Source organism: Crotalus tigris, unplaced genomic scaffold, assembly GCF_016545835.1.
Source record: "Crotalus tigris isolate CLP2741 ecotype Arizona unplaced genomic scaffold, ASM1654583v1 scf7180000017701.1507938, whole genome shotgun sequence".
NCBI classification, from domain to species: domain Eukaryota; kingdom Metazoa; phylum Chordata; class Lepidosauria; order Squamata; family Viperidae; genus Crotalus; species Crotalus tigris.
In genome coordinates, this window is record NW_024096577.1 from 443,446 (window position 1) to 469,440 (window position 25,995).

Below are 25,995 nucleotides of genomic sequence, written 5' to 3' on the forward strand. Positions count from 1 at the left end.
ATGGCGGCGGGGGGAGGGGGAGGAGGCGGCCGGGGGAGCAGCAGCGGAGCGAAGATGGGGGGCAGGACTGGGGGGACCGGAGGAGGAGGAGGAGGGGGCGCAGTAGCGGCGCCTGCTTCCGAAAAGCTTCCAGTCCACGTAAGTCTGAAGGGGGCGGGGGAGAGAAAGGGGGCGCCTCCCCATGGATTGACCTTTTATCTCTGCCTCACCTGCCAGAACTTGGGGTTCCCCCTCCCCTCTGCTCTTTTCCCAGTAGGTGCTGGTGGGATGGGCTGCATGCAAACATTGAGCCCCGTTGCATAAGGTTAGAGGACCTTCTTTCTCGCAGCCCCGACCCCACTTCTCTTTGCATTGTCAATGTGAAAGGCAAGATGCATTGAAGCCCCGCTGCCTCCTTGCATCGCCTTCCTTTTTTATTTCTTTCAAGGAGTATTTTCCTTACTTTGTGAGCTGTCAAGTAAAAAAAAAAGTTTTTAAAAAAGTGGGCTGGCACCTTTAATTTAAAATGGCTAAGTGCCACGTGTTTTGATGGTTTTCATTTTTATTTAATTTTTAATAGGTTGCTGTATTTGAACGGGCAGTGTACTACAATAGTTTGCTTCCTTTTTATTTTAACAGGGTTGGGGTTCTGTTTCCTACTGATGTGAACAATGTGTTTTTTTGTCACTGTAAACCCATACTGGAAGCTCCTTGGTGAAAAAGCTGATTTTGCACAGAATCCAAACCAAACACTAAATAAAGCATCAGAACTGCAATTGAATGTTCATATAAAAATGCAGATTGCAAAATTGCAGCTGCAGAAGCAAAAAGCGTGGCTAAATAATGGAAATTGACAAATAATCTGTTTTTCTCCAAAACATTCTTGGGCAGTAAAATCTTATGTGCGGATGCTGATTAATTTCTATAATCTCTTTCTGAATGCACCAAAAAATGACAATGGCCAATTTAACGTTCTTGTCGTAAGTGAAAAATAGTCTTGAATTGCAGAGCAGTCAGGATAAACGTTGTGTTTATCCCGCTTCTGATTACCTAAACTGAGGCTGGTTTGTGAGACTTGATGCATCCGTTTGCCTTTCCAAAACATAGATTGCTCCATCAATTCTGTTGCGGCTAATGCTGTATCTTAGCATCTCATAGAATAGGGGTACAAGAGATTATCTCTGCACACCTTTCCCTATTTTCACACCAGGCACATAGAACTACACAGCAGCTTCCACTTTCCATGAGAATAGTCTTGTGACATTTTCTGTCTTTTAAAACAACTCCTCTCTTCACAGTTTTGTTGAGGAAAAATGGCTGAGATTCCCCTCCCATCCCCATAGCAGTGCTAGACAGCTCAGTGCTGTTCAGATGTTTAGCACTTCTGCTCTCAGGCACACTCAGATTTTCTTATCATTGTAACATCGGTTATAACACTGGCATAATTCATAAAGCATTCACACAGCGTAAATATCCCAATTGATTAAATGTAAAAACAATTATAACTATCCTCAGTATTTGTCTAAAGTCACAACACTAATATGATTAAAAAGTGTAAGTTTACCTTAAACTTACAACCTAGCCAAAAATCCAGAAGGTTGAATAAATATTTCTTTTTTAACTGTAAAGGGAAGCAGGATAAATATAACGATTTGAGTGTTATCATGATAGAATACTTCCAATAGGAGAAAAAAAAAGTGCATGTTCCTCTTCAGGGCCTGTGCAATTATCAATCTGGTACAATATTTTTCTCATTACATCATAAAAGGGGCAAAATTTGATGTACGCCACCTATTCCCGGCCACAATAGCAAAATGTTGTACCACAGCGATTGCAGAATCTGTCCTTCTGGTTAGAAAGAGAACAGGCACTCTGAGGTATGGTTTAAAAATTTAAACTGGTGAGTCCCTTCCCTAATGTACACTGGAGAATACCGAGCACTTGTATGAAAAGAATCAACTATAGTGAGTGTCAAAGGATTAGGATAGTTACCATCTCATGCATCTGGAGAGCACCAAAATTTGTATCACCACTCCGAAAGGGTGCTTATTGAGCCAGTTTTGAGTCCCAAGATTTTTTATGTTGAGCCCATCTTCTCTGGGAGTGACTTTAGACCAGTGGTTCTCAACCTTTCTAATGCCGCGACCCCATAATACAGTTCCCCATGTTGTGGTGACCCCCAACCACTTATACATCACCGGGTGCCAGGGGCGTGGCCAAAGAAAAGGGGAAAAAAATGGCGGACAGCCTTGTTTGGCAACCCCCGTGAAATGGTCGATTGACCCCAAATGGGGTCCCGACCCACAGGTTGAGAACCACTGCTTTAGACCATATACATGGGCACCTGTACATTTATGAATTGGCTTCTACTTGTCTCCTGTCTTATAAAACAAAAGTATTTGGCAGCAGAACTGGCTCTCTTTGTGGTAATAAATAAAAGACTGGTTAATGGTAGGGGATATTGAGGCAGAGCAATAGGCCATCTGGAAATATAAGAATAATTGTTTGATATATTGTCTGATAGCCAAGAAAAAATAATCTTTTGGCATTGCCCATAAGGCAAACCAATTCCATGTGACAGTGCACTTGGTGACCCATGCCCATTTTGTTAAATAAGCCAATCATTCGTGATACGGTGCCTCATCCACAAAGTCCATTGCTGCACAAAAATTGCCTCGTGCAGTGTTTTTTTCCAGCATGCCCCATCACAAGCTAAATACAATTTCTCTGGCCTTTAGTACTGGCAAGGAAATCTAAATCCTTTCAAATCCATTTTGAATGCAAAATGGAGATTTTTCTGGCTATAAATTTTGGATGTTTCTAGGGCCTGAAAACTGGTGGCATTGTTTTGCTTTTTTCATGTCTCTCAGCTCGGATTGGAACTAGTTTAGAAAATAAAATTACCTGCTGTTCATTACATTTCTTCCCTTTTTGGGTATTTGTGTGTGTGTGTGTGAGAGAGAGATCTTTCAATATCTCTTACGATTTCTTGCAGGTAGAAGATGCCCTCTCTTACCTGGATCAAGTGAAGATCCGTTTTGGTAGTGACCCCGCCACATATAACGGTTTCTTGGAAATCATGAAGGAGTTTAAGAGCCAGAGGTAACATGAACCGAAGAGAATCCATTCCCTGCTTCCCTCCTTTGATTGATTTGACTAAGCATGAAACCCTCACTGAGCCTTGTGGGAGATTTTAGGAAGGAGAAGGAGCAAACACCATCTCTCCTAAATCCATTCTCCATTGCCAGATTTAAGCATCTACTTTTGTTCTTCATGTCTTGTTTTGGGTCCAGCATTGACACTCCAGGTGTCATCAGACGTGTTTCTCAGCTGTTCCATGAACACCCTGACCTCATCATCGGCTTCAACGCTTTCTTGCCCCTGGGTTACCGAATAGAGATTCCAAAGAATGGGAAGCTGAATGTCCAGTCACCTCTCACTGGCCAGGTACAAAGAGCTTTATTATGTTTTAAGTATTCCTATCCTGGTATCGGCAGCTGACAGTTGAAGGCAGATGGATCTTCTCTCGCTTAGCTTTCCCAGCCTTTGTTTTTGATCCTTGGACCATTGTGACAGTGCTGCTTTGATTCCGCCTCTCCCTGGGACCACAAGAGCACCCACAAACAGCGAAACCCTTCCTCTTCCCAGCAGAGCTACTTGCTTAGGTCCAGGAGACTTTGCAGGAGAGCACAGTAGCAGTCCAGCTTTCCTTGAAAAGAATACAAGTAGCACGAGAGAACCAAAAAGAAGAACAGGCATTAGAGGTCCAAGTATTGCAGTTGCTCTTTCTTTGGAGAGGTGAGGGCGATATTGGGTGTTTTTCAAAAGGCAACTGGAATTTCTGTGTTTTTCCTTGAAGACGTTTCACTTCTCATCCAAGAAGCTTCTTGGATGGGAAGCGAAACGTCTTCAAGGAAAAACAAAGTCCAGTTGCCTTTTGAAAAAACACCTTTTTCAAGACCTGGATGACTGAGACTCTCCATAGACATTTATGCTAAAGGATCACTCAAGTATCGCCATCCAAAGTAGGTCTGTATCTAACTGTAATGGGCAGAGCATCTGTTTTGCTTACCCAGGTTGGAAATGTTTCTATTTAAAAGGAACTTGGGAGGTGGGCCTTTCTCTTCTTATGTTGCTGGAAAGCCTCTAAAAATAATGTAATTGCTCATTCTAATATGAGGTTAATTGCAGTGAACCCAGGGACCTTCCTTGGATTTCATCCTACATCATCCAAGCTAGCCATGGTCGGTAAATTCCAACATTATTGTTATCTCTGGAAAGATAGTTTCTTGCTTTGTGAATCCAAGCAATTCAAGCATTTGCTTCCTATTGACTCCCTGCTATGAGTCAGATACTGAGACAACAGTGTTGCGGGACAACGGGTAGGGGCACTTGTAGGCCTCACGTCTATATTTACCAAGGGAATGACTCTTAGAATTTATTCTGGATTAATTCCTCACACAGTGACTTGCATTTCCCCAGATATCCCTGGAGCCAGTTCAGAACCCTCTCTCTGGCAGCAGTCTGATGCTGCATTACTGCCAGGAGAACACCCACAACCATGGCGACTGCCCAGAGGATTTCCGCCAGCAGCAACAGCCCTGCAAGGATGATAAAGTTCAGATGCCTCTGGAATCCGATTCAGTGGAGTTCAACAATGCCATAAGTTATGTGAATAAAATCAAGACCCGGTTTCTTGACCACCCTGAAATCTATCGTTCCTTCTTGGAGATCCTTCACACATATCAGGTAAAGGAGGATGGGCCCCCCCATGAGTCCAGAAAGCAGTAGTGGATAGTGGGTGGGGTCTGTCTGAGTTCTTATTGCACCTGACTAGGGTAAAATCAGATAGAGTACTTTTCTGGGAACCTAGCCACTGTCCTAAGTGTATTGTGTAGAAACCATTATAATGTTTGTTGTTTCGGCATATGTGATGGGAAGAGAGGAAATTTGTCCTTTGTTAACCTGTTCCCTGACTCCACTGGATGACATCGCCAGGGCCCGTTGCCTTGGCTAGAGTGAGGAAAATTCTCAGGGATGACTCACACCCTGGTTGGTACCTCTTTACTCTCCTACCATCGGGTAGGAGATACAGAAACATAGCCAGGCGTACCAACAGGCTGAAGAACAGCTTTTATCCATGGGCTGTCAGGCTTCTGAATGGGACATAACTTTATAACTTTAGCATGATAGACTCGTGAGGCCAGCGTGATGTGCAATTAGTTCACAGGGTGAAATAAGTTGGGGGTTTGTAGTCACCGTGAGTTTGTGGGGGGGGGGCACAGAGGGAGGCTCAGCCAATTTCACTGTATACATGTTAAACTTTGATAATAAAGGGTTTATTATTATTAGGAATGAGCATAAGTTAGCCCAGACAAGAGATTGATGCTATCCTAGATTGATGCTGGTTTTGCTTCAAACAGGTACAACTAGCATAACATTTCACAACAGAAAGAGTTTGATATTGCTTTCTGGGCTAAAAACTAGTCCTCCCTTAGGCTTGTAAATTGCTGAGTGATCTTAAAGCCGGTCATTTTCTCTCACAGGGCCAGTCTACCTTACAGGGTCATCGTTGTTGGGGGGAAATAGGAGGAAGTGTTATGTATGTGGCCTTGAGTTATACAAAATAAAAGTGGCATATAAATCTAATGAATAAAAACATTTTGTTAACTTGCAGAAGGAGCAGCTAAGCACAAAAGGCCGCCCTTTTCGAGGCATGTCGGAAGAGGAGGTCTTCACTGAAGTGGCAAATCTTTTCCGGGGCCAGGAAGATCTTCTGTCTGAGTTTGGACAGTTCCTTCCGGAGGCAAAGAGGTCTTTGGTATGTCTTTGCTAAATCTCTGATGTGGCCATTGTGAGGAGGTGGGCTGTCAAATGTGGAGGCTGAGCGGGAGGGGTGCAAAGAAGAGCTGCTTTCTTGGTTGGGTGGAAGATTCTGGCTTATTTCCTGTACAGACTGAAGGGCAGCATGTATCATTCATTAGCAGATGGATGCAGCCTCAAACCTCTGGAGCAGTGTTTCTCAACCTTGACAATTTTAAGGCATGTGGACTTCAACTCCCAGAATTCCACAGCCAGCATTGCTGGCTGTGGAATTTTGGGAGTTGAAGTCCACATGCCTTAAAATTGTCAAGGTTGAGAAACATTGCTCTGGAGAGTCAAATGGCCCCCAGCCACCCCACAGAGAAAATGCCATTTGTTTGGCAGCTAGTCCCTACCTTGGACAAGAATAAGAACAGTCCCTTCCCTGAGTGGGGGCAAGCGATTCATAGCAGCCCGTTCCCCAATTCTGGCTTGAGATGCCTTTCAACAGTTTGTTAAAGGGAGCCATCTTCCTTCCTGCCCATTCATTTATTATTATCTTAATTTATATAGCCCCCCCACTAGTCAAACACAACTCTGGACAGCTAGCAAACTTTAAAAACAGTGCAAACTGAATAATAAACATTAACCAACAAAGACCAGTAAGCAAACAGTAACCAACATCTTTCCCTTTTGGTTTAGTTTACAGGGAATGGGCCATGTGACGCCAACAGTATCCCCAAAATGGATCATGAGAAACATCTAGAAAACAGTAAGAAACGGTCCAGGTCTCTGTTGCTCCGTCCTGGGCCCAGCCCAGCCAAGGTATCTGAACCAAATGCAGAACTGGGGGAAAGGGCAGGAGTGATTTTGAAGGCTGTGGAGTTTAGGTGACCCATCTAGCTGAAACTGGCTGATTAGTTCTGTCCTTGAGAAGAAAAGGGGGTATTTCCATCAAAAAATGGCTGAACTCATGAAATGTTCCACATATTTAGCTATGCTGGCCTGTTAAGCTAAAACCAGCCATCTGTAGAATTAATAAAGGAGAATATTTACTAATACAAACACTGATGGTGTTATCTAGTTTGGGTAATGAAGCGTCTGCAAGAAAACAACCAATCCTAGAGCGCCCAGGGCCCATCAGCTGTAGCATTGTTTAAAGACGGGCAGGTTGTTTCTCACAAAAGCTGTTCTGACATATTTAATTTGAAAGAGGAGTTAGGAGAGAGCCTCCAGCCCCCCAAACTTTTCACCCCAATAAATCTGTCCTACATTAGGAGTTTTCTATAAACGGTACTATCACAGTTATAAATATCTTTTATTACCGGCAGTAGGTTCTCTATAATTCGACAAAATGTACTTTTCAGCTACATTTCTGAGCTTTACAGAAAAATAATCTCGTAGGAGGAAAGATAATTATGAACTGAAAAACTTTCTCAACCTCAGTACTTTTAACATGTCTACACCTAAGTCACCAGCTTACTGGGTGGGGAATTCTGGCAGCTGGAAGTCCACACATCTTAAAGCTGCAGAAGTTGTTGGGAAACATTGGTCTAAATCAGTGTTTCTCAACCTTGACAATTTTAAGGCATGTGGACTTCAACTCCCAGAATTCCACAGCCAGCAATGCTGGCTGTAGAATTCTGGGAGTTGAAGTCCACATGCCTTAAAATTGTCAAGGTTGAGAAACACTGGTCTAAATCCATTTTTACCAGTTCTATTTTTATGTAAGTGTGACTGGGTGGAGTAGCAGAAGCCTATGATGGACAGTGTTACCCTTTTGCTTTTTAGGGAATGCAAATGTTAACCAGTTGCTAAGAACAGGGAGTCCTTGACTTACAACACTTACAACTTTGTTTAGTGACCATTCAAAGTTACAATGGCACTGAAAATAGTGACTTATGACCATTTGTCACACTTAAGACAGCATCCCCAGAGTCACATGATCAAAATTCAGATGCTTGGCAACTGGTTCCCATTTATGGCAGTTGCAGCGTCCCGTGATCCCCTTCTGCAACCGTTTGACAAGCAAAATCAACGAGGAACCCAGATTCCCTTAACAGCCTTGTTACCAACTTAACAGCTGCAGTGATTCACTTAACGACTGTGGCAAGGAAGGTCGTAAAATGGGGCAAAACGCATTTAGCAAATGTCTCACTTAACGGCAGAAATTTGTTGCGGGCATAAGTTGAGGACTACCTGTATTTCCTTTGGGGTCTTAATGTCAAGAAAAGTGAAAACAGGTAAAGAGCTGCTTCTAAGTGCTAAGCTTCTAAGCTGCTCCTACTTGTAAAATGCTCCCAACAGAAAAAGATGAAGCTGCGTGGGACCAAGGACCTGTCCGTCGCGACCGTGGGCAAATACGGCACTTTGCAGGAGTTTTCTTTCTTTGACAAGGTCTGTTTATTTCTGGTGGGAACAGAGCTGTACTTCACGAACCAAGACTTACCCTTGAAATGCAAAAGGAGTCCTGGGAAGAGCCCCCCCTAAAACTCATAGCAAACTGCACTAGCTCGATTAAAGCAGTTCCCCAGATTGTACTGCCAGATTATAATCTGCCGTTTCAGTGGGTCTGTTGTCAGCTGGTGCCTGGCAAACAGAAGGTGCCATTTCCCTCTCATGACTGTTTTGCTAGGTACGCCGAGTCCTCAAGAGCCAAGAAGTCTATGAGAACTTCCTCCGCTGCATTGCTCTCTTCAACCAAGAGCTGGTCTCTGGCTCTGAGTTGCTTCAGCTGATCACACCCTTTTTGGGGTAAGAAAGACTAATGTTCAATTTGGAGCTTTGTTTCTTTAGACTAGGGCTGGACAACTATGGCAACTTTATGACCTGTGGACTTCAGCTCCCGAACTCAGTTCCCATGCCGGCTCAGGAATTCTGGGAGTTGAAGTCCACCAGTCATAAAGTTGCCCTAGTTGCCCAGCCCTGCTTTTAGGCTGTTGAGAGAGAGAGAGAGTGTGTCTCCCAAATAATCTCTTCCTGACAGCATGGAGGAATATTTTTGTCAAATTATTAATATGCATGAGACGACAGTCTCACACTGAGAATTGCTGCAGTTAATTCACTGGAATAAATAGTTATGAACTCAGTGGATCCCATGATTTTTAAATAATAAAGCAGTATATTGTGCCGTTGACAGCTGCATCATTGCAATTGTTATGTAACTTTGAGAATGCAGTAATCATTTTACAGATTTTGCCACCAAAGTGCAGGCAACTCAAGAAATTGCACACAGTTGCCACAGTTGTATAAAGCGGTTACGTGAAGTGCTTCATGGTTACAGCTTTCTCTTGTTTTAACAGATCTAGGAAAAATGGGCAGTTTTAGAGCATGAACCACTTAGCTCCATATTTCCATTCCTCCTAGAAAACCCCAAGGCAGCCGAGTTGAAATTTCAGTGACCTTTTTTTTTTTATATTTTAAGGACAAGATAAAATCGTTAAGGAGATAAACATTCAACCATGCCCTTTTCAGTGATATTACAGTCCATTCAAAGAAAAATTGACGATGATGATAAAGTAAATTATCTCCTGAAGAAAGATGGTTGTCTGCGCTCATCTTAGAGAAATGATATCTGCTGTTTATCTTCTTCTTCTAGTCGTGATTAGTGCTGAAAGGCAGGCTGTTACTTTTCAGTGTGCTCTTCCTCAAAAAAAGATTCTATTACCTCTTTAAACCTGTCAGTTTCTAGCCTATGTTTGCTTGTTTGTGTGTTTGAAGGAAATTCCCTGAACTCTTTGCTCAATTCAAGTCATTCCTGGGAGTGAAGGAGCTCTCTTTTGCCTCCCCAATGAGTGATCGCTCCGGGGATGGGATGTGCCGGGAAATTGACTATGCTTCCTGCAAGCGTATTGGTTCCAGCTACAGAGCCCTCCCCAAGACTTACCAGCAACCCAAATGCAGTGGCAGGACAGCTATTTGCAAGGAGGTAGGTAGTGCTTACAATCTCTTGTAGAATGGGGAGTAGAAGGCAAAGGGGATTCATCAGACACTGGAGAACAGGACCCCGTAGGAAGATGCTCAAAAGATCCGGCTGATTTAGTGTGTGCTTTAAATTCTACAGGTGCTAAATGACACCTGGGTCTCCTTCCCATCTTGGTCTGAAGACTCAACCTTTGTCAGCTCAAAGAAAACTCCTTATGAGGAGCAGCTACATCGATGTGAAGATGAACGCTTCGAGGTGTGTCTCCTTCATCTGATAGTTGTTAACTGTCCTTTTGGTCAGAAACTGAGCATAGAAAGTCCCACATCTGATCCCCAGCTTCTACAGGTAGCAAAAGCAGAAAAGGCCTCTCTGCCTGGGATCTTGGAATGCTACTGCTGGTAGGAGCTGCCAGTGACTGGGTTCATACCAAGCTATGATTCTGTTAATTGTGGTTTGTGCAGTAAAACATAACTGGATCAGCTCAGGCTTTGCAGCAAGTGATAAACCAGAATCTAACATCTACCAGTAGTTCATACTTCATTCTCAGTCAGAACCATACCAAATCTCCTGCCTTGGGTACGGGAGTTGGACTAAAAGACCCCCAAGGTCCCTTCCAACCCTATGATTCTGTAATAGGTGAACCTTGCTAAGTTTTCGGTCCGAAAGCTGGGAATGGATGTAAGACTGATTAACGGTAATCAGAGTTTAAATACTGTATTTCTATTTTTCTTTTTTATCTATGGACCGGAAGAGACATTTTTAGTGGACCAGAAGAGACATTTTTAGTCAATGTCCTCTTCTATGTTTTCCTAGCATGTTCTGTGGAAGGAAGCTCTGCTTGAGAATTAGCTTTATAGGGTTGCCATCTCCTACTTAACTGAAAGACTCTAAAAGATTTGTCATTTCTTACCATTTCGCAGATTACAGTATCAACTTAGTAAAGCGAATACATCCACAAAGTTGGTTACTTGGATGGAAAGTACCATAGCACCCCTCCCTTTCCACTCAAGGAAGTTAATTGTTATACAAGTAGTCCTTTATTTATGACCAGAATTGAGCTCAAAATTTCCGTTATTAAGCAAGGCAGTTGTTAAATGACTTTTGCCCCACTTTATGACCTTTTTGCCATAGTTGTTAAGCAAATCACTGCAATTAAGTGAATCACACAGATATTAAATGAATCTGGCTTCCCCCATTGATTTTGCTTGTCGGAAGCGCAACTGTCACAAATACATGCCAGTTGCCAAGCACCCAAATTTTGATCACATGACCCTGAGGATGCTGCAGCTATATGCACACTGGTCATAAGTCACTTTCTTCAATGCTGTTGTAACTTTGAATAGTCACTAAATTAATTTTTGTGAGGACGACCTGTATACTGTTTTCAATTGAAACCAGTTGCATTATAAATGATATCTAGTCTACTTGGAGCATAACATACCTTGGATTACAAGTGTATCAAAATAGTTATTTACTAGCAAGAGCAGTCATGAACCAAGATCCAATCATGATCAAGTTCTATAGTGGCCTGAGATGCTAGTTCTGGATCCAGATCCATTCTGGCAATTAATAGTATCAGTTAACATAACAGAACCTTCATTTAATCTGCAGTGCTGAGAATTATCTACTGATTTTCCAGTGGGAAATATACTATTCACATTTCAGGAACATTTTAACTTCTGGTGTAGCATTATTGACCTTTGCATGGACCTACTCAAACAGTGGAGCTTAACAAATCTTGTTCTGTCATAACTCACAATCCTTGAATAAGAACAAGGATTTTTTTTAAAAAAAATCATTCTGTGTGTATTATTTGACTCTTTAGTAAAAAAAAATCTGCATTATCCCCCAGTATCTTTTTGATAACAGTCATTGTTAACAATTTCTTGAGTTCACTGTTTATAAAAATTTTTTCTCTTTCAAAGGTATAGATAAATATATTATTAATTCGAGATAATGGTTCATACATCAAATGAACTAGTTTATATGTCACTATTACATTTTAGCACGGGGGTTCACCATATGGGCGCCCAGATGTTGTTAAAGTACATTGGTTCATGCCATGTTTGGTTGGGATTGTTAGGCATTGTGGCACAATGACTCTTTTGGAGTGGAGCAGCTGTAACAAGACTAATAAATAATTGTAATAATAGCTGGCAGGCTATTTTGGTGGTTTGGGTGGGAATGGCTTAATTGTCTGCTGTGACTGTCTCGTGGGTGTTTGGGCTGGATTGTCTTAATTTCCTGCAAAGAATTGTTCATGATAAAGGAGATTCCCTCCTTTTGTTTCTTTTCTGTTTCTTGGCTTTCTTTTTGCAGCTGGATGTTGTCTTAGAGACCAACTTGGCGACCATCCGTGTCTTAGAAAGTGTGCAGAAAAAACTGACCCGCATGTCGCAGGAGGATCAAGAGAAGTTCCGGTTGGACGACTGCCTTGGTGGCACGTCAGAAGTGATCCAGCGCCGGGCCATCTACCGTATCTACGGTGACAAAGCCCCAGAGATCATTGAGAGCCTCAAGAAGAACCCTATCACTGCCCTCCCTGTTATTCTGAAGAGGTGACCACTGCACACTTCCTTTTCAATCTATTCAATTTACCCCCAACCTGACTGCCACACCCAGAATTCCTAACCAGCCTATTTTGTGGCGTGGCTGGCTGAGGATTCTGCAAGTTGGGATTCCAACACATCTAAAAGATTCTAGCCTTGGGGGGGGGGGAGGTACAGTAACTTACTGAAATAGTTCCCGTCCTTTTGCTCTCCCTGGAGATTATATTTGAAATGCTTGCCGTAATATAACAGCGTGCATGACACTTCCTATGTAAAATTCTCTGGTTGCTGGGCCTGGAAGCAGCATTTCTTTGGAGTCTTGTATTTATGCTTGGTTTCCAAGTTCAGCGCCATCTGCTCTGTTCCAGGCTGAAGGCCAAGGAAGAAGAGTGGCGAGAAGCTCAGCAGGGCTTCAACAAGATCTGGAGAGAGCAGTATGAGAAGGCCTACCTGAAGTCTCTTGACCACCAGGCTGCAAACTTCAAGCAGAACGACACGAAAGCCTTGCGCTCCAAGAGCCTGCTGAATGAGATTGAGAGCGTCTACGATGAGGTAAGCATCGGGGCTTCTCTTAGGGGTGGAACAGGGAGCCCTGATTCTCTCACTGATCTCTCCTATGTGTATTTCCAGCACCAGGAGCAACACTCGGAGGGGAGGGGAGCCACTAACGAGCCGCATCTCATCTTTGTCTATGAAGACAAGCAGATCCTGGATGACGCAGCTGCCTTAGTCAGCTACTATGTGAAACGGCAACCCACCATCCAAAAGGAGGACCAGGCTACTATTCGACAGATTGTCCATCACTTCATCCCGGACCTGTTTTTCTCCCAGATGCCTGAGCACCCAGTTCCTGAAGAGTTGCCCAGCGAGGAAAAGGGGAGCCCCAAGGCTCACCCGGTGGAGACACGCGATCTACGGAAAAGGCATGCGCCTGGCTCACAGACGACCCCTATGGAGGATAAGGGATCGACCCTGGTGGAAGCCCATGAGCTGAGAAAGAGGAATCCCCCCGGCCTGCCTGCGAGCCCTATGGAGGAGAAGCCATCTGCCTTGGAGGGCCACGAACTGCGCAAAAGAAACCCCCCAGCACCTCCTGCCAGCCCTGCAAAGGACAAAGGGAGTCTGGAAAGCATTGTGCCTTCCGCTCGTTCCCACCTTACCCTGGACAACGTCTATACCCTCTTCTTTGCCAATAACAACTGGTACTTCTTCCTTCGCCTTCATCAGACTCTTTGCTCGCGGCTCCTCAAGATTTACCGTCAGGCACAGAAGCAGCTGCTGGAGTATCGGACAGAAAAAGAGAGAGAGAAGCTATTGTGCGAAGGCCGGAAGGAGCGGGCCAATGACCCTGCCATGGAGCTGAGGCTGAAGCAACCGAGTAAGTCGGCCTCGCCGGTAGCATCTCGAAAGAGTTTGGGTGGAGGGAAGAGGGGAGAACCCGTGAACATTGGTTGCTCTCAGGCACAAGTGGGGAGAGCCCTTTGCAAATAGATAAAGGAAGCGGCTTCATTGTTTTCTGTCTAAGTTACAAAAATCTCCCGAGGCTGCTTGCCTTCCCCTGGAACAACCAGATATGGTTTCATAGATCTTGGAGGAGGTCAAGGTGATGCCTCTGGCAGCTGCAGAAGGACTCTAGGCCAGTGATGGCGAAGCTTTTAGAGACCGAGTGCCCAAAAACTGGCCCTGCCCCCGCTCCAACCCCTGCCCCGCCCCCACTCTTCCCCCCATCCCCCACCCCGCTTGTCCACAGGACCATTCACCACCTCCAGGGCCCTCCACAGATCGCCCAGGCAGCCCAGTAGTGCTATGGCAACCACACCCTCTACCCGCACCCTGCAGCATCAACTGCATGATGGGGTGTGAGGGCAGAGTCTTGTCTACGCTGCTTGGCTGCCATGTCCTTGCCTGCACTACTCCGTGTGGGCCATGCTCGGGGGCGACTCTCCTTCAGGGGGGCTGCTGGAGAGGAGGGGGTCGTGGGGGGAGGCAAGGCTGGGGCAACGGCACGTGTGCCCACAGAGAGGGCTCTGAGTGCCGCCTCTGGCACCCGTGCCAGAGGTTCGCCACCACTGCTCTAGGCCTCACTTGATGGAATGGGCCAGCTTGCCACGGCCAATTCGCTACAGGAGAACTCGCTATGGCCAACTCATACTGTGGGACAACTTGCTGCGGGACAATTTAACAATTCTATTTATTTAAAATAAATAAAAAAATATTTTAATTTTGGCCATTCACATTTCATTCTGTCCCTCCTTTGGCATCCTTTCTTCAGTGATTCTATTCCACTATTTTTTTCGATATTCATGTAACTCTTGTCCTGCAGCAAGTTGACTGCGACGAGTTGGCCGTGGCAAATTGCCGTAGACCCCTCACTTGATCCCTCATTCCAGCCTAGCTGGTAGTTTCCCAACAGTTACACAAACTTCCGAAGGATGTATGTGTGAATTAGATAGGGATGTGTTTTTTTTTTTAAAAAAATAATACATAAAAATAGAATGATGAGGGGTTGTAAGGCTGGCATTTTTTTTCAGAACCCTATTGGATGCAAATTGCATCTGAGAAACTGAAATGACTCTTCATTTTCTAGGGGAAATTATAGTTTTTATCACTGGAGGAGCATGGATTTTTTTTCTCCTATTTGCTGCATAGACAGTTTCATACAAAACAGATTAAACCAAAAACGGAAGCTATTACCTAGTCTGGGTAATGAAACGTCTGCAAGAACACAACCAAGCTCAGAGAGAACCAAGGGGGCCCCACACTACAATCCTGAGCTACAGATATTCTTTTCTATCGAAATTAAGTCAGTGATGGCAAACATTTTGAGCTCAACGGGTCAAAAATTCAGAAAATGCCTGCCAGTGTTTCACACACATGAACAAAAGGAACTTCAGCCCTGGCAACCTCTGCTTCCCTTCGGACAGGCTGTCTCACGCCGTTCCCCAAGGTGCATAAACCTGGGGGGACAGAGCAATTGCTTCTGTGGCCCAGCACTCCTCAGGATCCCCACACGCTGCTTATTTTCAGGGGGTGAAAGGCCCCCGCAGTCTACCGAGGCTGTTCTGGGTCGCATGAAGTCTTTGTTCTTGGAGCAGCTTCAGAGAAGACTGTCCCGTGGCTGCAGCCTCTGAAAACTGTGCAAAAGAATGCTCCATTTTGATGTGGCTTTCTTAGGCTCCAGAGACACCCCCTACAAAGAGAGAAAAAGAGAGAGAATGAGAGAGAAAGAGAGAGAGAGAGAGAGAGAGAGAGAGAGAGAGAGAGAGAGAGAGAGAGAGAGAGAGAGAGAAAACAGCCCTCTAGTGGAGGCTGTGTGAGAACATGGAGCATGCTTTTGAGAATAGTTACTGGGTGTTGGCGAATGCTAGTTTGTCACCCAAAACGTCGTGGCATACCACCTTTGACACACATGTCGTTGGTTCACCATCACTGCACTCCACTAATCCTCACCAATGGGCAGAGACTCCTCTGAAAATTTAGCTCTCCTGCAAATTATTTTTTCAAAACTTCTACTCTGTTTTCCTGGTGTGATTACTGAATTGTTGTGGGTTGAATTGCAGATATATTTTTTTTGCCTTGTGATTAGGGTGCATCTGAGAAACCTCGGTGGCTTTTGAGGCATTTCCAGATTAGAAATCTTTTGAGGCCTAAAGGCAGCAGCTATTCTCATCTCGTCTTTCCCCAATTTATGGACAGCAACTCAATTCCAAGCTGCAGATTTTTGAATGCTTTATAAAAGAATAAGTAGGAAACTAGACTTTATTGGTAAATGGAATTTAGTTCTTTATATGCCTGGTTCAGATAAAAAAGATGGGTAGCCTTTTCCAGTAGTAGAAGCTTTCCTTTCCCTAAAAGTTTGCAGGGTTTTCCCCTGGAAAGTTTCGCGTTTCACCTGGTCTTTGAGTTTGCTTGCATTGTATCTGATTTTGCCTTAATAGTTTTGATGGATTGGTTGCCTATATTACATTTATTTTAGAGACATTTTTATTTTCTAAATCTCTGTTTAGCGGACTTCAGATGCAGTGGGCAAAATTACCATCTGGATAATCGCCCCTTAGGATTTCTGTTGTCTCCAAAGTAGTCTGGCACTTAAGAAAGATTTTAAAGAATTTTAAATGAACGTTCACATCGATATATGTCATTTGCGTATTTGATGGTTTAATGGACATTGGAAAGAATAGACATCCTTTCTGATCTCAGTTGGGTTTCACTATATTTTTAAATGTTTGCGAATCATGAGGTCCCCTTTTGGAGAAAAAGGCTTTTGTGTTATTTGAAATCAGGAAAAGATTAAGAAGCTGAATCATGGTTGGAATGGAAGGGTTTGTTTTTGTAAGACAGGAGGAGGCAATCTGGAGCCCTTCAATGTGCTGGATATTGGCACTGACATAGTATATTGCAGTTGAAATCCAGAATATCTGGAAAACACCAAAACGTCCATTCCAGCTCCAGGTATCCCTGTCATTCTTCAATACACCTCCAATACATCTTTTGGCCACTAGAGGTCACTATGTTGTATAACGGTTCTCTAATCAAGTTGTCCAACAGCAGAGAAGAGCAGCTTGGCAAGGGCCTTAGAGCAGTGTTTCTCAACCTTGACAATTTTAAGGATGTGGACTTCAACTCCCAGAACTCCACAGCCAGCAATGCTGGCTGTGGAATTCTGGGAGTTGAAATCCACATGCCTTAAAATTGTCAAGGCTGAGAAACACTGCCTTAGAGCAAGTCCTATCATTCACTTACAGAATGTGGCATATCGAATCCTTGTGATAGGCTATCCTTTAAACACTTGGTGTCCCTTACATAAAATCGCTCAAATCACTGGCGCACAGATAAGCATGGAAACTGGTTTGGCATCTGTCTGAGCGCCCCACACTTTCCTGCAGAGACGTTCAAGCAGTTCTCTTTTTTCCACGGGGTGTCTGATTCCTGTTCTTCCCCCAGGTGAAGTGGAGCTGGAGGAATATTACCCAGCTTTCCTAGACTTGGTGAGGAATTTGCTGGATGGCAACATTGACCCCACTCAATATGAGGACACCTTGAGAGAGATGTTCACCATCCATGCCTACATTGGTTTTACCATGGACAAGCTTGTACAAAACATTGTCCGACAGGTAACTGCATCCTTGTCCAGGGTGTGGGGAAGATCTATGAGAGACTGTTTTGGTATCTGCTTTGGGCCTGTTATAATTTGGCCCCTACTGAACCTCTTGTGCAGAAATAACATCCCAGACAGCCCCTTTGTTTGTGGTGAGCTCTGTTATTAGTTTGTAAGGCTGGGCCTGCTCTGAGGTATTCAGGATTTCATGGTACAATTTGAGAACTTTGTCCATGAGGGAAAAACTAAAATTGTTACCTATGTCCAGTTGAGGCCATTCAGAAATGCTGCTCCATTTGGCATTACCAATAGTCCTTGGGTTATGACAGCAGTTGGGACCAGGATTGCCATTACTACGCAGTGCAGTGATAAAGTCACATGGCCACATTGCTTAGTGATGGCAATCTAGGCAGTCCCAGTTGTCAATGTACAGTGAGGGAAAAAAATTATTCGATCCCCTGCTGATTTTGTACATTTGCCCACTGACAAAGAAATGATCAGTCTGTAATTTTAATGGTAGGTTTATTTTAACAGTGAGAGACAGGATAATAACAAAAAAATCCAGAAAAACACATTTCAAAAAAGTTATAAATTGATTTGCATTTTAATGAGTGAAATAAGTATTTGACCCCTTCGCAAAACATGATTTAATACTTGGCGGCAAAACCCTTGTTGGCAATCATAGAGGTCAGACGTTTCTTTTAATTGGCCAACAGGTTTGCACACATCTCAGGAGGGATTTTGTCCCACTCCTCTTTGCAGATCTTCTCCAAGTCATTAAGATTTTGAGGCTGATATTTGGCAGCTCAAACCTTCAACTCTTTCCACAGATTTTCTATGGGATTAAGGTTTGAGACTGGTTAGGCCACTCTAGGACCTTAATGTGCTTCTTCTTGAGCCACTCCTTTGTTGCCTTGGCCGTGTGTTTTGGGTCATTGTCATGCTGGAATACCCATCCTTGACTCATGTTCAATGCCCTGGCTGAGGGAAGGAGGTTCTCACCCAAGATTTGAGGGTACATGGCCCCATCCATCTTCCCTTTGATGCAGTGAAGTTGTCTTGTCCCCTTAGCAGAAAAACACCTCCAAAGCGTAATGTTTCCATCTCCATGTTTGACGGTGGGGATGGTGTTGGGGTCACAGGTAGCATTCCTCCTCCTCCTAACATGCGAGTTGAGCTGATGCCAAAGAGCTCGGTTTTAGTCTCATCTGACCACAACACTTTCACCCAGTTCTCCTCTGAATCATTCAGATGTTCATTGGCAAACTTCAGACGGACCTGTACATGTGCTTTCTTGAGCAGGGGGACCCTGCAGGTGCTGCAGAATTTCAGTCCTTCGTGACATAGTGTGTTACCTATTGTTTTCTTGGTGACTATGGTCCCAGCTGCCTTGAGATCATTGACGAGATCCTCCCGTGTAGTTCTGGGCTGATTCCTCACCGTTTTCATGATCATTGAAACTCCATGAGTCCCAGACCAAGGGAGATTGACAGTTATTTTGTGTTTCTTCCATTTGCGAATAATCGCACTGACTGTTGTCACTTTCTCACCAAGCTGCTTGGCATTCCAGCCTTGTGTAGGTCTACAATCTTGTCCCTGACATCCTTGGACAGCTTTTTGATCTTGGCCAGGGGTAGGCAACCTTGGCTCTTTTATGACTCGTGGACTTCAACTCCCAGAATTCCTGAGCCAAGGTTTGGCCATGGTGGAGTGTTTGGAATCTGATTGATTGATTGCTTCTGTGGACAGGTGTCTTTTATACAGATAACAAGCTTAGATTAGGAGCACTCTTTTTAAGAGAGTGCTCCTAATCTCAGCTCATTACCTGTATAAAAGACACCTGGAAGCCAGAAATCTTGCTGGTTAATAGAGGATCAAATACTTATTTCATTCATTAAAATGAAAATCAATTTATAACATTTTGAAATGCGTTTTTCTGGATTTTTTTGTTGTTATTCTGTCTCTCACTGTTAAAATAAACCTACCATTAAAATGATAGACTGATCATTTCTTTGCCAGTGGGCAAACATACAAAATCAGCAAGGAATCCAATATTTTTTCCCCTCATTTTAACCCCAAGATCTGTGGGTCATTACATGACAAACGTAGAGAGCCCCAGATATGGAATGTGGGGCATAGTGGTGGGTTGATGTGGGAGACCCTGCGCAGGCTGCACAAGATCAGGCAGGGAGTGTTGCAATGTGTGCATGGTGTAAGCTCAGGAAGACTGGGGAAGGATGGTGCAAGGATGCATGTCAGTGTAGGAAGGCCAGAGAAGGATGGCACATGCGTGTGCGTGAGCACAGGAATGACCTGCGAAGGCCGGAGCTGAAGGCATGTGTGCAAGCGAAGGGGGAGGGAAGGCTTTTAGGCTGAATGCAAAGGGAGCAAGGAGGATGCGGTGCATGCGATGAGTGGAGGGAGGGAGGCAGAATGTATGTGAGTGAAGAAAGGACAGTGAGGTTAGACTTATCTGAGTGATTTGCATCCTTACTACTATATTCTCCATTGATTTTGCTTGTGGGAAGCCAATAGGGAAGGTGGAAAATGGTAGTCATGTGACCAAATTTTATTTACATGATGATGGGGGAACTTTGAGATCAGTCAGTTTCTTTGTTCAGCACCATGGTAACTTCAGTCACTGATGGCTATAACTATGATTATAACTCAAGGTCTACCTCTATGTTGAACTGTTTAGCAATAAGTTAGATTAATGTGTTTCTGGTTAAGCTGTCCTAAATGAGGTTGCAGGTGCTGGACCATTTTGTGGCCTTTGTGCCCTACTTGATGTTGGTATTTTCTGCTTCTCTCTCTCCTCCACATCTGCTTGTTCTGGGACAACAGCTGCATCACTTGGTGAGTGATGATGTCTGTCTGAAAGTTGTGGAGCTGTATCTGAGCGAGCGAAAGCACGGCGCGGCTGGTGGCAATCTGTCTTCGCAATGTGTACGAGCCGCAAAGGAGACCAGCTACCAGTGGAAGGCGGAACGTTGCATGGCCGATGAGAACTGCTTCAAGGTACAGCAGCCCCTTTCCCAAAACAAGCTTCCACACTTTGCCTTCCCACAGCTGTGGATGGATAGATAGGTTGGACTTCAGTTTCCAATTGATATGATCAAAACTGAAAGCCAGTAAATCTGAAAGTTACCAAGTTGGGGAGGGTTGATTCCAACATTGACAATATCTTCTCTCCTCTGTTGAACTTTTAAAGGTAGCCTATTTTTATTACCCACTTAATGAGAATGGGAATTAGCATTTGGGGGTGGGAATGTATGGGAATTAGCATTTGGGGGAGATGTCTCACCTTTGTGCCTACGGGTGAGGACAGCTTCTTTTGGGCCTCTGTTTTGCATGCTGCCTCTTTTTCACAGGTGATGTTCCTTCAAAGGAAGGACCAAGTGATCATGACCATTGAACTTTTGGATACAGAAGAGACTCAAGCTGAAGACCCCACAGAAGTCCAGGTAATTCTAACCTTGTTCCCCTCCTTCGAAGATGAACGTGACCTCATGTTCCTTGGAGAATGCATGGAACAAAACATTCCCAGGAGGGCAGAAAGGGATAATTTACTTCAGATTTCCTGTATCGGAGAAGAAAGCAACTGGCTGTCTTGTCTCCTCCAGCATTTGACTAATTATGTGGAGCAGTATGTGGGAGTGGAAGGGACCCCGAGCAGTCAGAATGAAGGCTTCCTCTTAAAGCCGGTCTTTCTGCAGAGGTGAGTGGCTCTTTTTCCATTGTTTTCCATCCTCTGTCATTCTGCTGTTAGTTAGATGTGCTAACCAGAAATATGAAAAATGACCCTTGATGGAATGATGAAGTGAAAAATACTACAAGTGAGGAAAACAATATCTAAGTGAGTGATTGCTGCAAAAATGTAGGAGTGGACTTCAGATCCCCGAATTTCCCAGCCAGCCAGTCAAGTTTGGGAAATTGGTTTAGGGAAAGCATTATAAAGTGAATCTGCTTGAAATTGTTGATTAATAAGACTTAGACCAGTGTTTCCCAAACTTGACAATTTTAAGGCATGAGGACTTCAACTCCTAGAATTCCACAGCCAGCGTTGTCAAGTTTGGGAAACACTGACTTAGACGAAGTTTTGATCACATTGACTCTCATACTACTACAGGATTACAGACACCTCTAAAGAATTCACACACTTTGTAGTGGGTAATTTGTACTCTGATGACAGGAGTGAATGTATGTTTCAGAAATTGAAAACAACTTTGTATAAGAGCATGGTTCTGCTCACTTCGTTATAGGGAAGTGGATGTTGAGAGTGTCAAAAGAAACAGAATGCAGTGGGAATGGGACCTTGAAAAGGTGTGCCTGGCATTGTTAGAGACCCCACACACCCACTTTACGGTCTGTTTCTGTTGCTCCCCTCTGGGAGGAGGTTTCAAAGTATTTCTAGCAGGACTACCAGATTCTGTAATAGCTTTGTTCCCTATGCCGTCCGTCTGGTAAACTTGCAAGATTCATTTTTCTCGCCATGCACATGTATACATAATCCGAACTAGACTGTGTTGTTTCTCTGTGTAATATATGTGGGTATATGCATAATTTTGTATTTATTTTTGTCATATTTATGTGGTGTATATTGGAGGTGGTGACCATTTGAGAGCTGTATGCAAAAAAAATTCATTTTATTTTATGCCGATTAGTGTACATTCAAAGTGACAATAAAGTTATTATTCTATTCTATTCTATTCCATTCCATTCCATTCCACTCCACTCCACTCCACTCCAAAGACCAAAGAGGTACAATTTATTATTTTGGTGTAAGCTAGTTTAGCTATATTTTTCTGATCTCAAACCTTTAATTTCCTTTCCATTTTTTGCATAACATTGCTTACTCTAGAAATGAATAGAAGGATAAGTCTGTGTGGACATAGTTTCAGACCTAACAGTATTTTCTGCCTTGCTCCTTGAAAATATGGCTTGCATTTTGGCTGAAAGGTGATCAGAATTCCCCTGTACTTATAATTGCAATGGGGCCTGCCCATTATAGTCATAAGTTGAGAAAGTCGTAAAATGTGTCATCAAGTGACTGATACTGTTTTTTGTGGTAATCCCTAAGCAAACCCATTGTTTGCTATAGGGCATTTTTGCCAAAATTTGGAAGTAAGCCCTGTTTTTTGGCAAAAACATCATGAATCACAGTCATGTAAATGCAGGATGCTGCAAACAGCCACAAATCCCAAGCACCCAAAATGCGATTGTGTGACCTGGGAGAGGCATAAGCACCTTTTAGGAGGTCTATTGTAACTTCAAATGATCCTAAGCCAGGGGTCTTCAGACTTGGCCCTTTTATGACTTGTGGACTTCAACTCCCAGAATTCCTCAGGCAGGCACGTTGGCTGAGGAATTCTGGGAATTGAAGTCCACAAGTCATAAAAGGGCCAAGTTTGAAGACCCCTGTCCTAAGCCATCAGTCGTAATCAAAGACTATCTGTTTCGAAGAGCTTTGAAGAAGAGTGATTGGGGCACCCCCTTTTCCCCTGCTGCCTCCTTCCCCCAAAGTAACCCAGGTTGAGGTCTGTCCTCTTTTCCCCTCTCAGGAACCTTGACAAATTCCGGCGATGGCAGTGCCAGCAGATCCAGGCCATGCGTGACAAAGCGAAAAGCTCCTGGAAGCAGCTGATCGGTGTGGAGAGTGCCTGCAATGTGGACTGCAAGTTCAAGTTGAACACACACAAGATGCTCTTCATCATGAACGCTGAAGACTACATGTATCGTCGGGGAGCGCTGTCTCGAGCCAAACAGGTGTGCCTTCTGGAGCGGGCCATTTGGGCAGCGGCCTGCTAGAGAGACTTAAGCTCCCAGATCACTTGTGATCCCACCCCTTTTCCCCCGTCTCTCTTGCAGGCGGCCCCTCGAGTCTTGCTGCGGCATCACCAGCGCTTTGAAGAGTGGCACCAGCGCTGGCTTGCAAGGCACGTCAACCGAGAAGCAGCCGAGATGGTCCAGGACTGGCTGATGGGCGATGAGGATGAGGACCTGCTGCCCTGCAAGACAACTTGTGAGACTGTCAATGTACATGGGGTGCCTGTCAACCGCTATCACGTGCAGTACAGCCGCCAGCCTTCCTCGCCCTGACTTCCAGTCCGCCCGCCCGCCCGCCCGCCCACCCCCAAATTCCAGTGGCCCTCATGGACTGGGAAGACAATGTATGTATCACTGGTATTTATCCAACCAGCTTTTATCATTTGGGGTCCCACTCGGGGCTGTGATGATTTTCTTCCCCATCCTACCCTACCCCATGCAGCATGGGTGTGCTTGTCCAAGAAAGAATGGACCCCTAGCAGAATGGAGGCAGCTTCTGTCGCTCTCGCTCTCATTTAAAGTGGGGGCTTTCAGCGTAGGCCAGGAGAGAGATTGAACTCTAGGAGGGAAGAGGTCAGTGGATTAGACGAGACAGGCCATTGCTCTTCAAGAAGTTCCAAAATTGTTACCAATTGGGGATGAGATCTTCAAGAACCTACAACAGCGACCTGTTTGTATCATTGAGCAGCAAACAACATACCAAATGTGGAAACCTTGACTTTTCTAGCTCACTTTCCCCCTATGTTCTAATTCTATGGGTGGCACGGCTGAGTCGCCAGTATACCTTGGCACCTTCTTACTTAGAGAATTATCCAAGTGGATGCTGCACCCTGGACAACTAGGGCTTTCACCCCTTTAAAAAAAGGAGCACCCAAGATTTCTTCAAGAACCACCGGTCCATGTTTTCCTGCAAAGAATAAGAGGTTGGGATTTGTATTCTCTCTCCACCCATCTTCAAAACCTTTTTTAAAAGTCTAATCTAAAACTTGGCCTGGATAAGATTCAAGGTGTCTTCCCTCCCACACGGGCTCTGCTGTCTTCACTTAAGTATGCCATCCTATGCCATTCTCATCCGTGTGCCTCTTACGGCAACAAGATTTGCAGGTCCCATCTCTGGATACGAGGTGCACGTCCAGAGATGCTGGACTTTTCAGTGGAAAGATCCCCTGATGCAGGGTTAGGGGGTTTTGTGCTGAAGCTCTGGGTCTCCCATTAGGGGTCACTGCCCTCCCTGTTTCCAGAAAGTCCTTGGTGCCTAGGGGTTTTCTTTGACTTGTGAAATAGACGGTTGTATTCCCCCTCTCTTCTCTAATTCCCTTGTTGCCAAGGGAGGGGAGGCCATTTTGCCTTGAGCAGCATTCGGAAGTCCCAGCTCTACCAGCTTTGTCTCCAGCAGCTTCTTCTCCCAGATCTTCAATTGTGTCTTCTCTTGTACCTGAGCAGAGATGACTGCCTGTGCCAAATTCTGTTACGAAACTACTACTAAATGGTAGCTTGTGGCTTAATGTGTGTTTGATTGGGGGGGGCATCGTGAAGTTTGAGAATTCTATCCCCTTCTAGACCACCCTCCTTCCTCCCCTCTTTTTCCTCAAACTTTTTCAAGGCCATCTTTACACATCCTTTTATAAATCAATTAATTTATAATCTGAGTGGACAAAGCAAGACTCTCTCCTTTGTATCCTTCTCATCGCGCAATGTGGTGTTAGCAAGGGCTACATGAAACCCACAGAGACCTGTCAATAGTCGGAAGAGAAGACACGAAAATAATTCTTCGGTTTTTCTGAAGGATCTCTTGCTTTTTTTTTTAAATTGGTTTTGGCTTGTATTTGCTTTGCAATTCTTTAAATGTAGTTTTTAAAAAAAATATTTATTTGCACATCAAGTAAAATAAAATATTGATTTTAAAATGCAAAGATTCCCTTGTTTCTCGATTCTTGGGTGCCTTCAGAATATTTGACAAAGCCCCTGGGAGCAGCTCTTCAGAGCATTTGAAAAACTAGAAACAAATGTTTCTGGCTGGGATAAAACCTGTTTGAATGTTCAGGGAGAAACAGTTTATTTGTGAAACGGAGGATTCTCCCTTACAGACGAGACATAACAAATCTGGGACTTAGATGTAACCTTCTCAATGAGATTACTACTTATGACCATAATTGAGCCTGCAGTTATGGTTGTAAGTCATAACAATGTGATTTTATGGCCTTTTTTTGCAACTGTTCTAAAGCGAATGCCATAGTTGTTAAGCAAACCCATTGTTCACTGTGCAATGTTTTTTGTTGGAAAGCAGAAGTAAATACTGCTTTCCCAGCAAAAATGTCATAAATCACAGTCATGTGACTGTGGAACATTGCAAATAGCCATAAATGCAGGCCAGTTGCTGAGTGCTCTAAATGTGCTCTAAATGAAGGGTGGGGTGGGGTGCAGATTTCTCTTTCATCAGGATTTGATTTATTTCACCAAATTAATTTTAATTTGTATTTCTTATTTTTTATATATTGTTTTTGCTTTTATTTTATATTAGCTGTCTTGCTAGAATAAAGAGATATAAATCAAGTAACCAAGGGTTCTTTTAGAGGTGAAATAGTGTACTTTCTAAAAGAAATCTGAGCAACTTAAATGAATTAGGCTTGAGTTTTAAATAAAATTAATGGATGGCCATATGAAAAAACTAGGGTATTTATTATCTGTTTTTCTGGCCAAGTGGAGAGATTTCTAAGAAAGTATTAAATTGTAACCATGCCCTATTTTTTGTTTGCTTGAAATTTCATGTATCCTGAGCAACTCACAGAGGCAAAGTTGTTTCTAAATTTTGTCAT

The 25,995-nt window shown here is 43.9% G+C and overlaps 1 protein-coding gene across 1 annotated transcript; it reads left to right on the forward strand.

The window, feature by feature from the left end:
- On the forward strand, positions 1-25,092 carry SIN3B (SIN3 transcription regulator family member B). The gene is made up of 19 exons (XM_039338482.1): positions 1-138; positions 2,975-3,081; positions 3,273-3,426; positions 4,462-4,728; positions 5,657-5,800; positions 6,484-6,606; positions 8,089-8,178; positions 8,417-8,535; positions 9,502-9,709; positions 9,845-9,961; positions 12,026-12,264; positions 12,624-12,807; positions 12,886-13,633; positions 17,200-17,369; positions 20,198-20,371; positions 20,725-20,817; positions 20,977-21,071; positions 22,915-23,119; positions 23,222-25,092. Exons 1-19 carry the CDS (start codon positions 1-3, stop codon positions 23,450-23,452), a joined length of 3,606 nt encoding a protein of 1,201 aa, XP_039194416.1. The 3' UTR covers positions 23,453-25,092.
- Positions 25,093-25,995: the final 903 nt, after the last annotated feature.

Bases quoted from the DNA above. Each gene is read 5' to 3' on its own strand.
- SIN3B (XM_039338482.1), top strand. From the start codon at position 1: ATGGCGGCGGGGGGAGGGGGAGGAGGCGGCCGGGGGAGCAGCAGCGGA. The intron at 8,536-9,501 runs GTAAGAAAGACT...GTGTGTTTGAAG, and splicing joins CTGATCACACCCTTTTTGGG to GAAATTCCCTGAACTCTTTG. The intron at 17,370-20,197 runs GTAACTGCATCC...CTGGGACAACAG, and splicing joins TACAAAACATTGTCCGACAG to CTGCATCACTTGGTGAGTGA.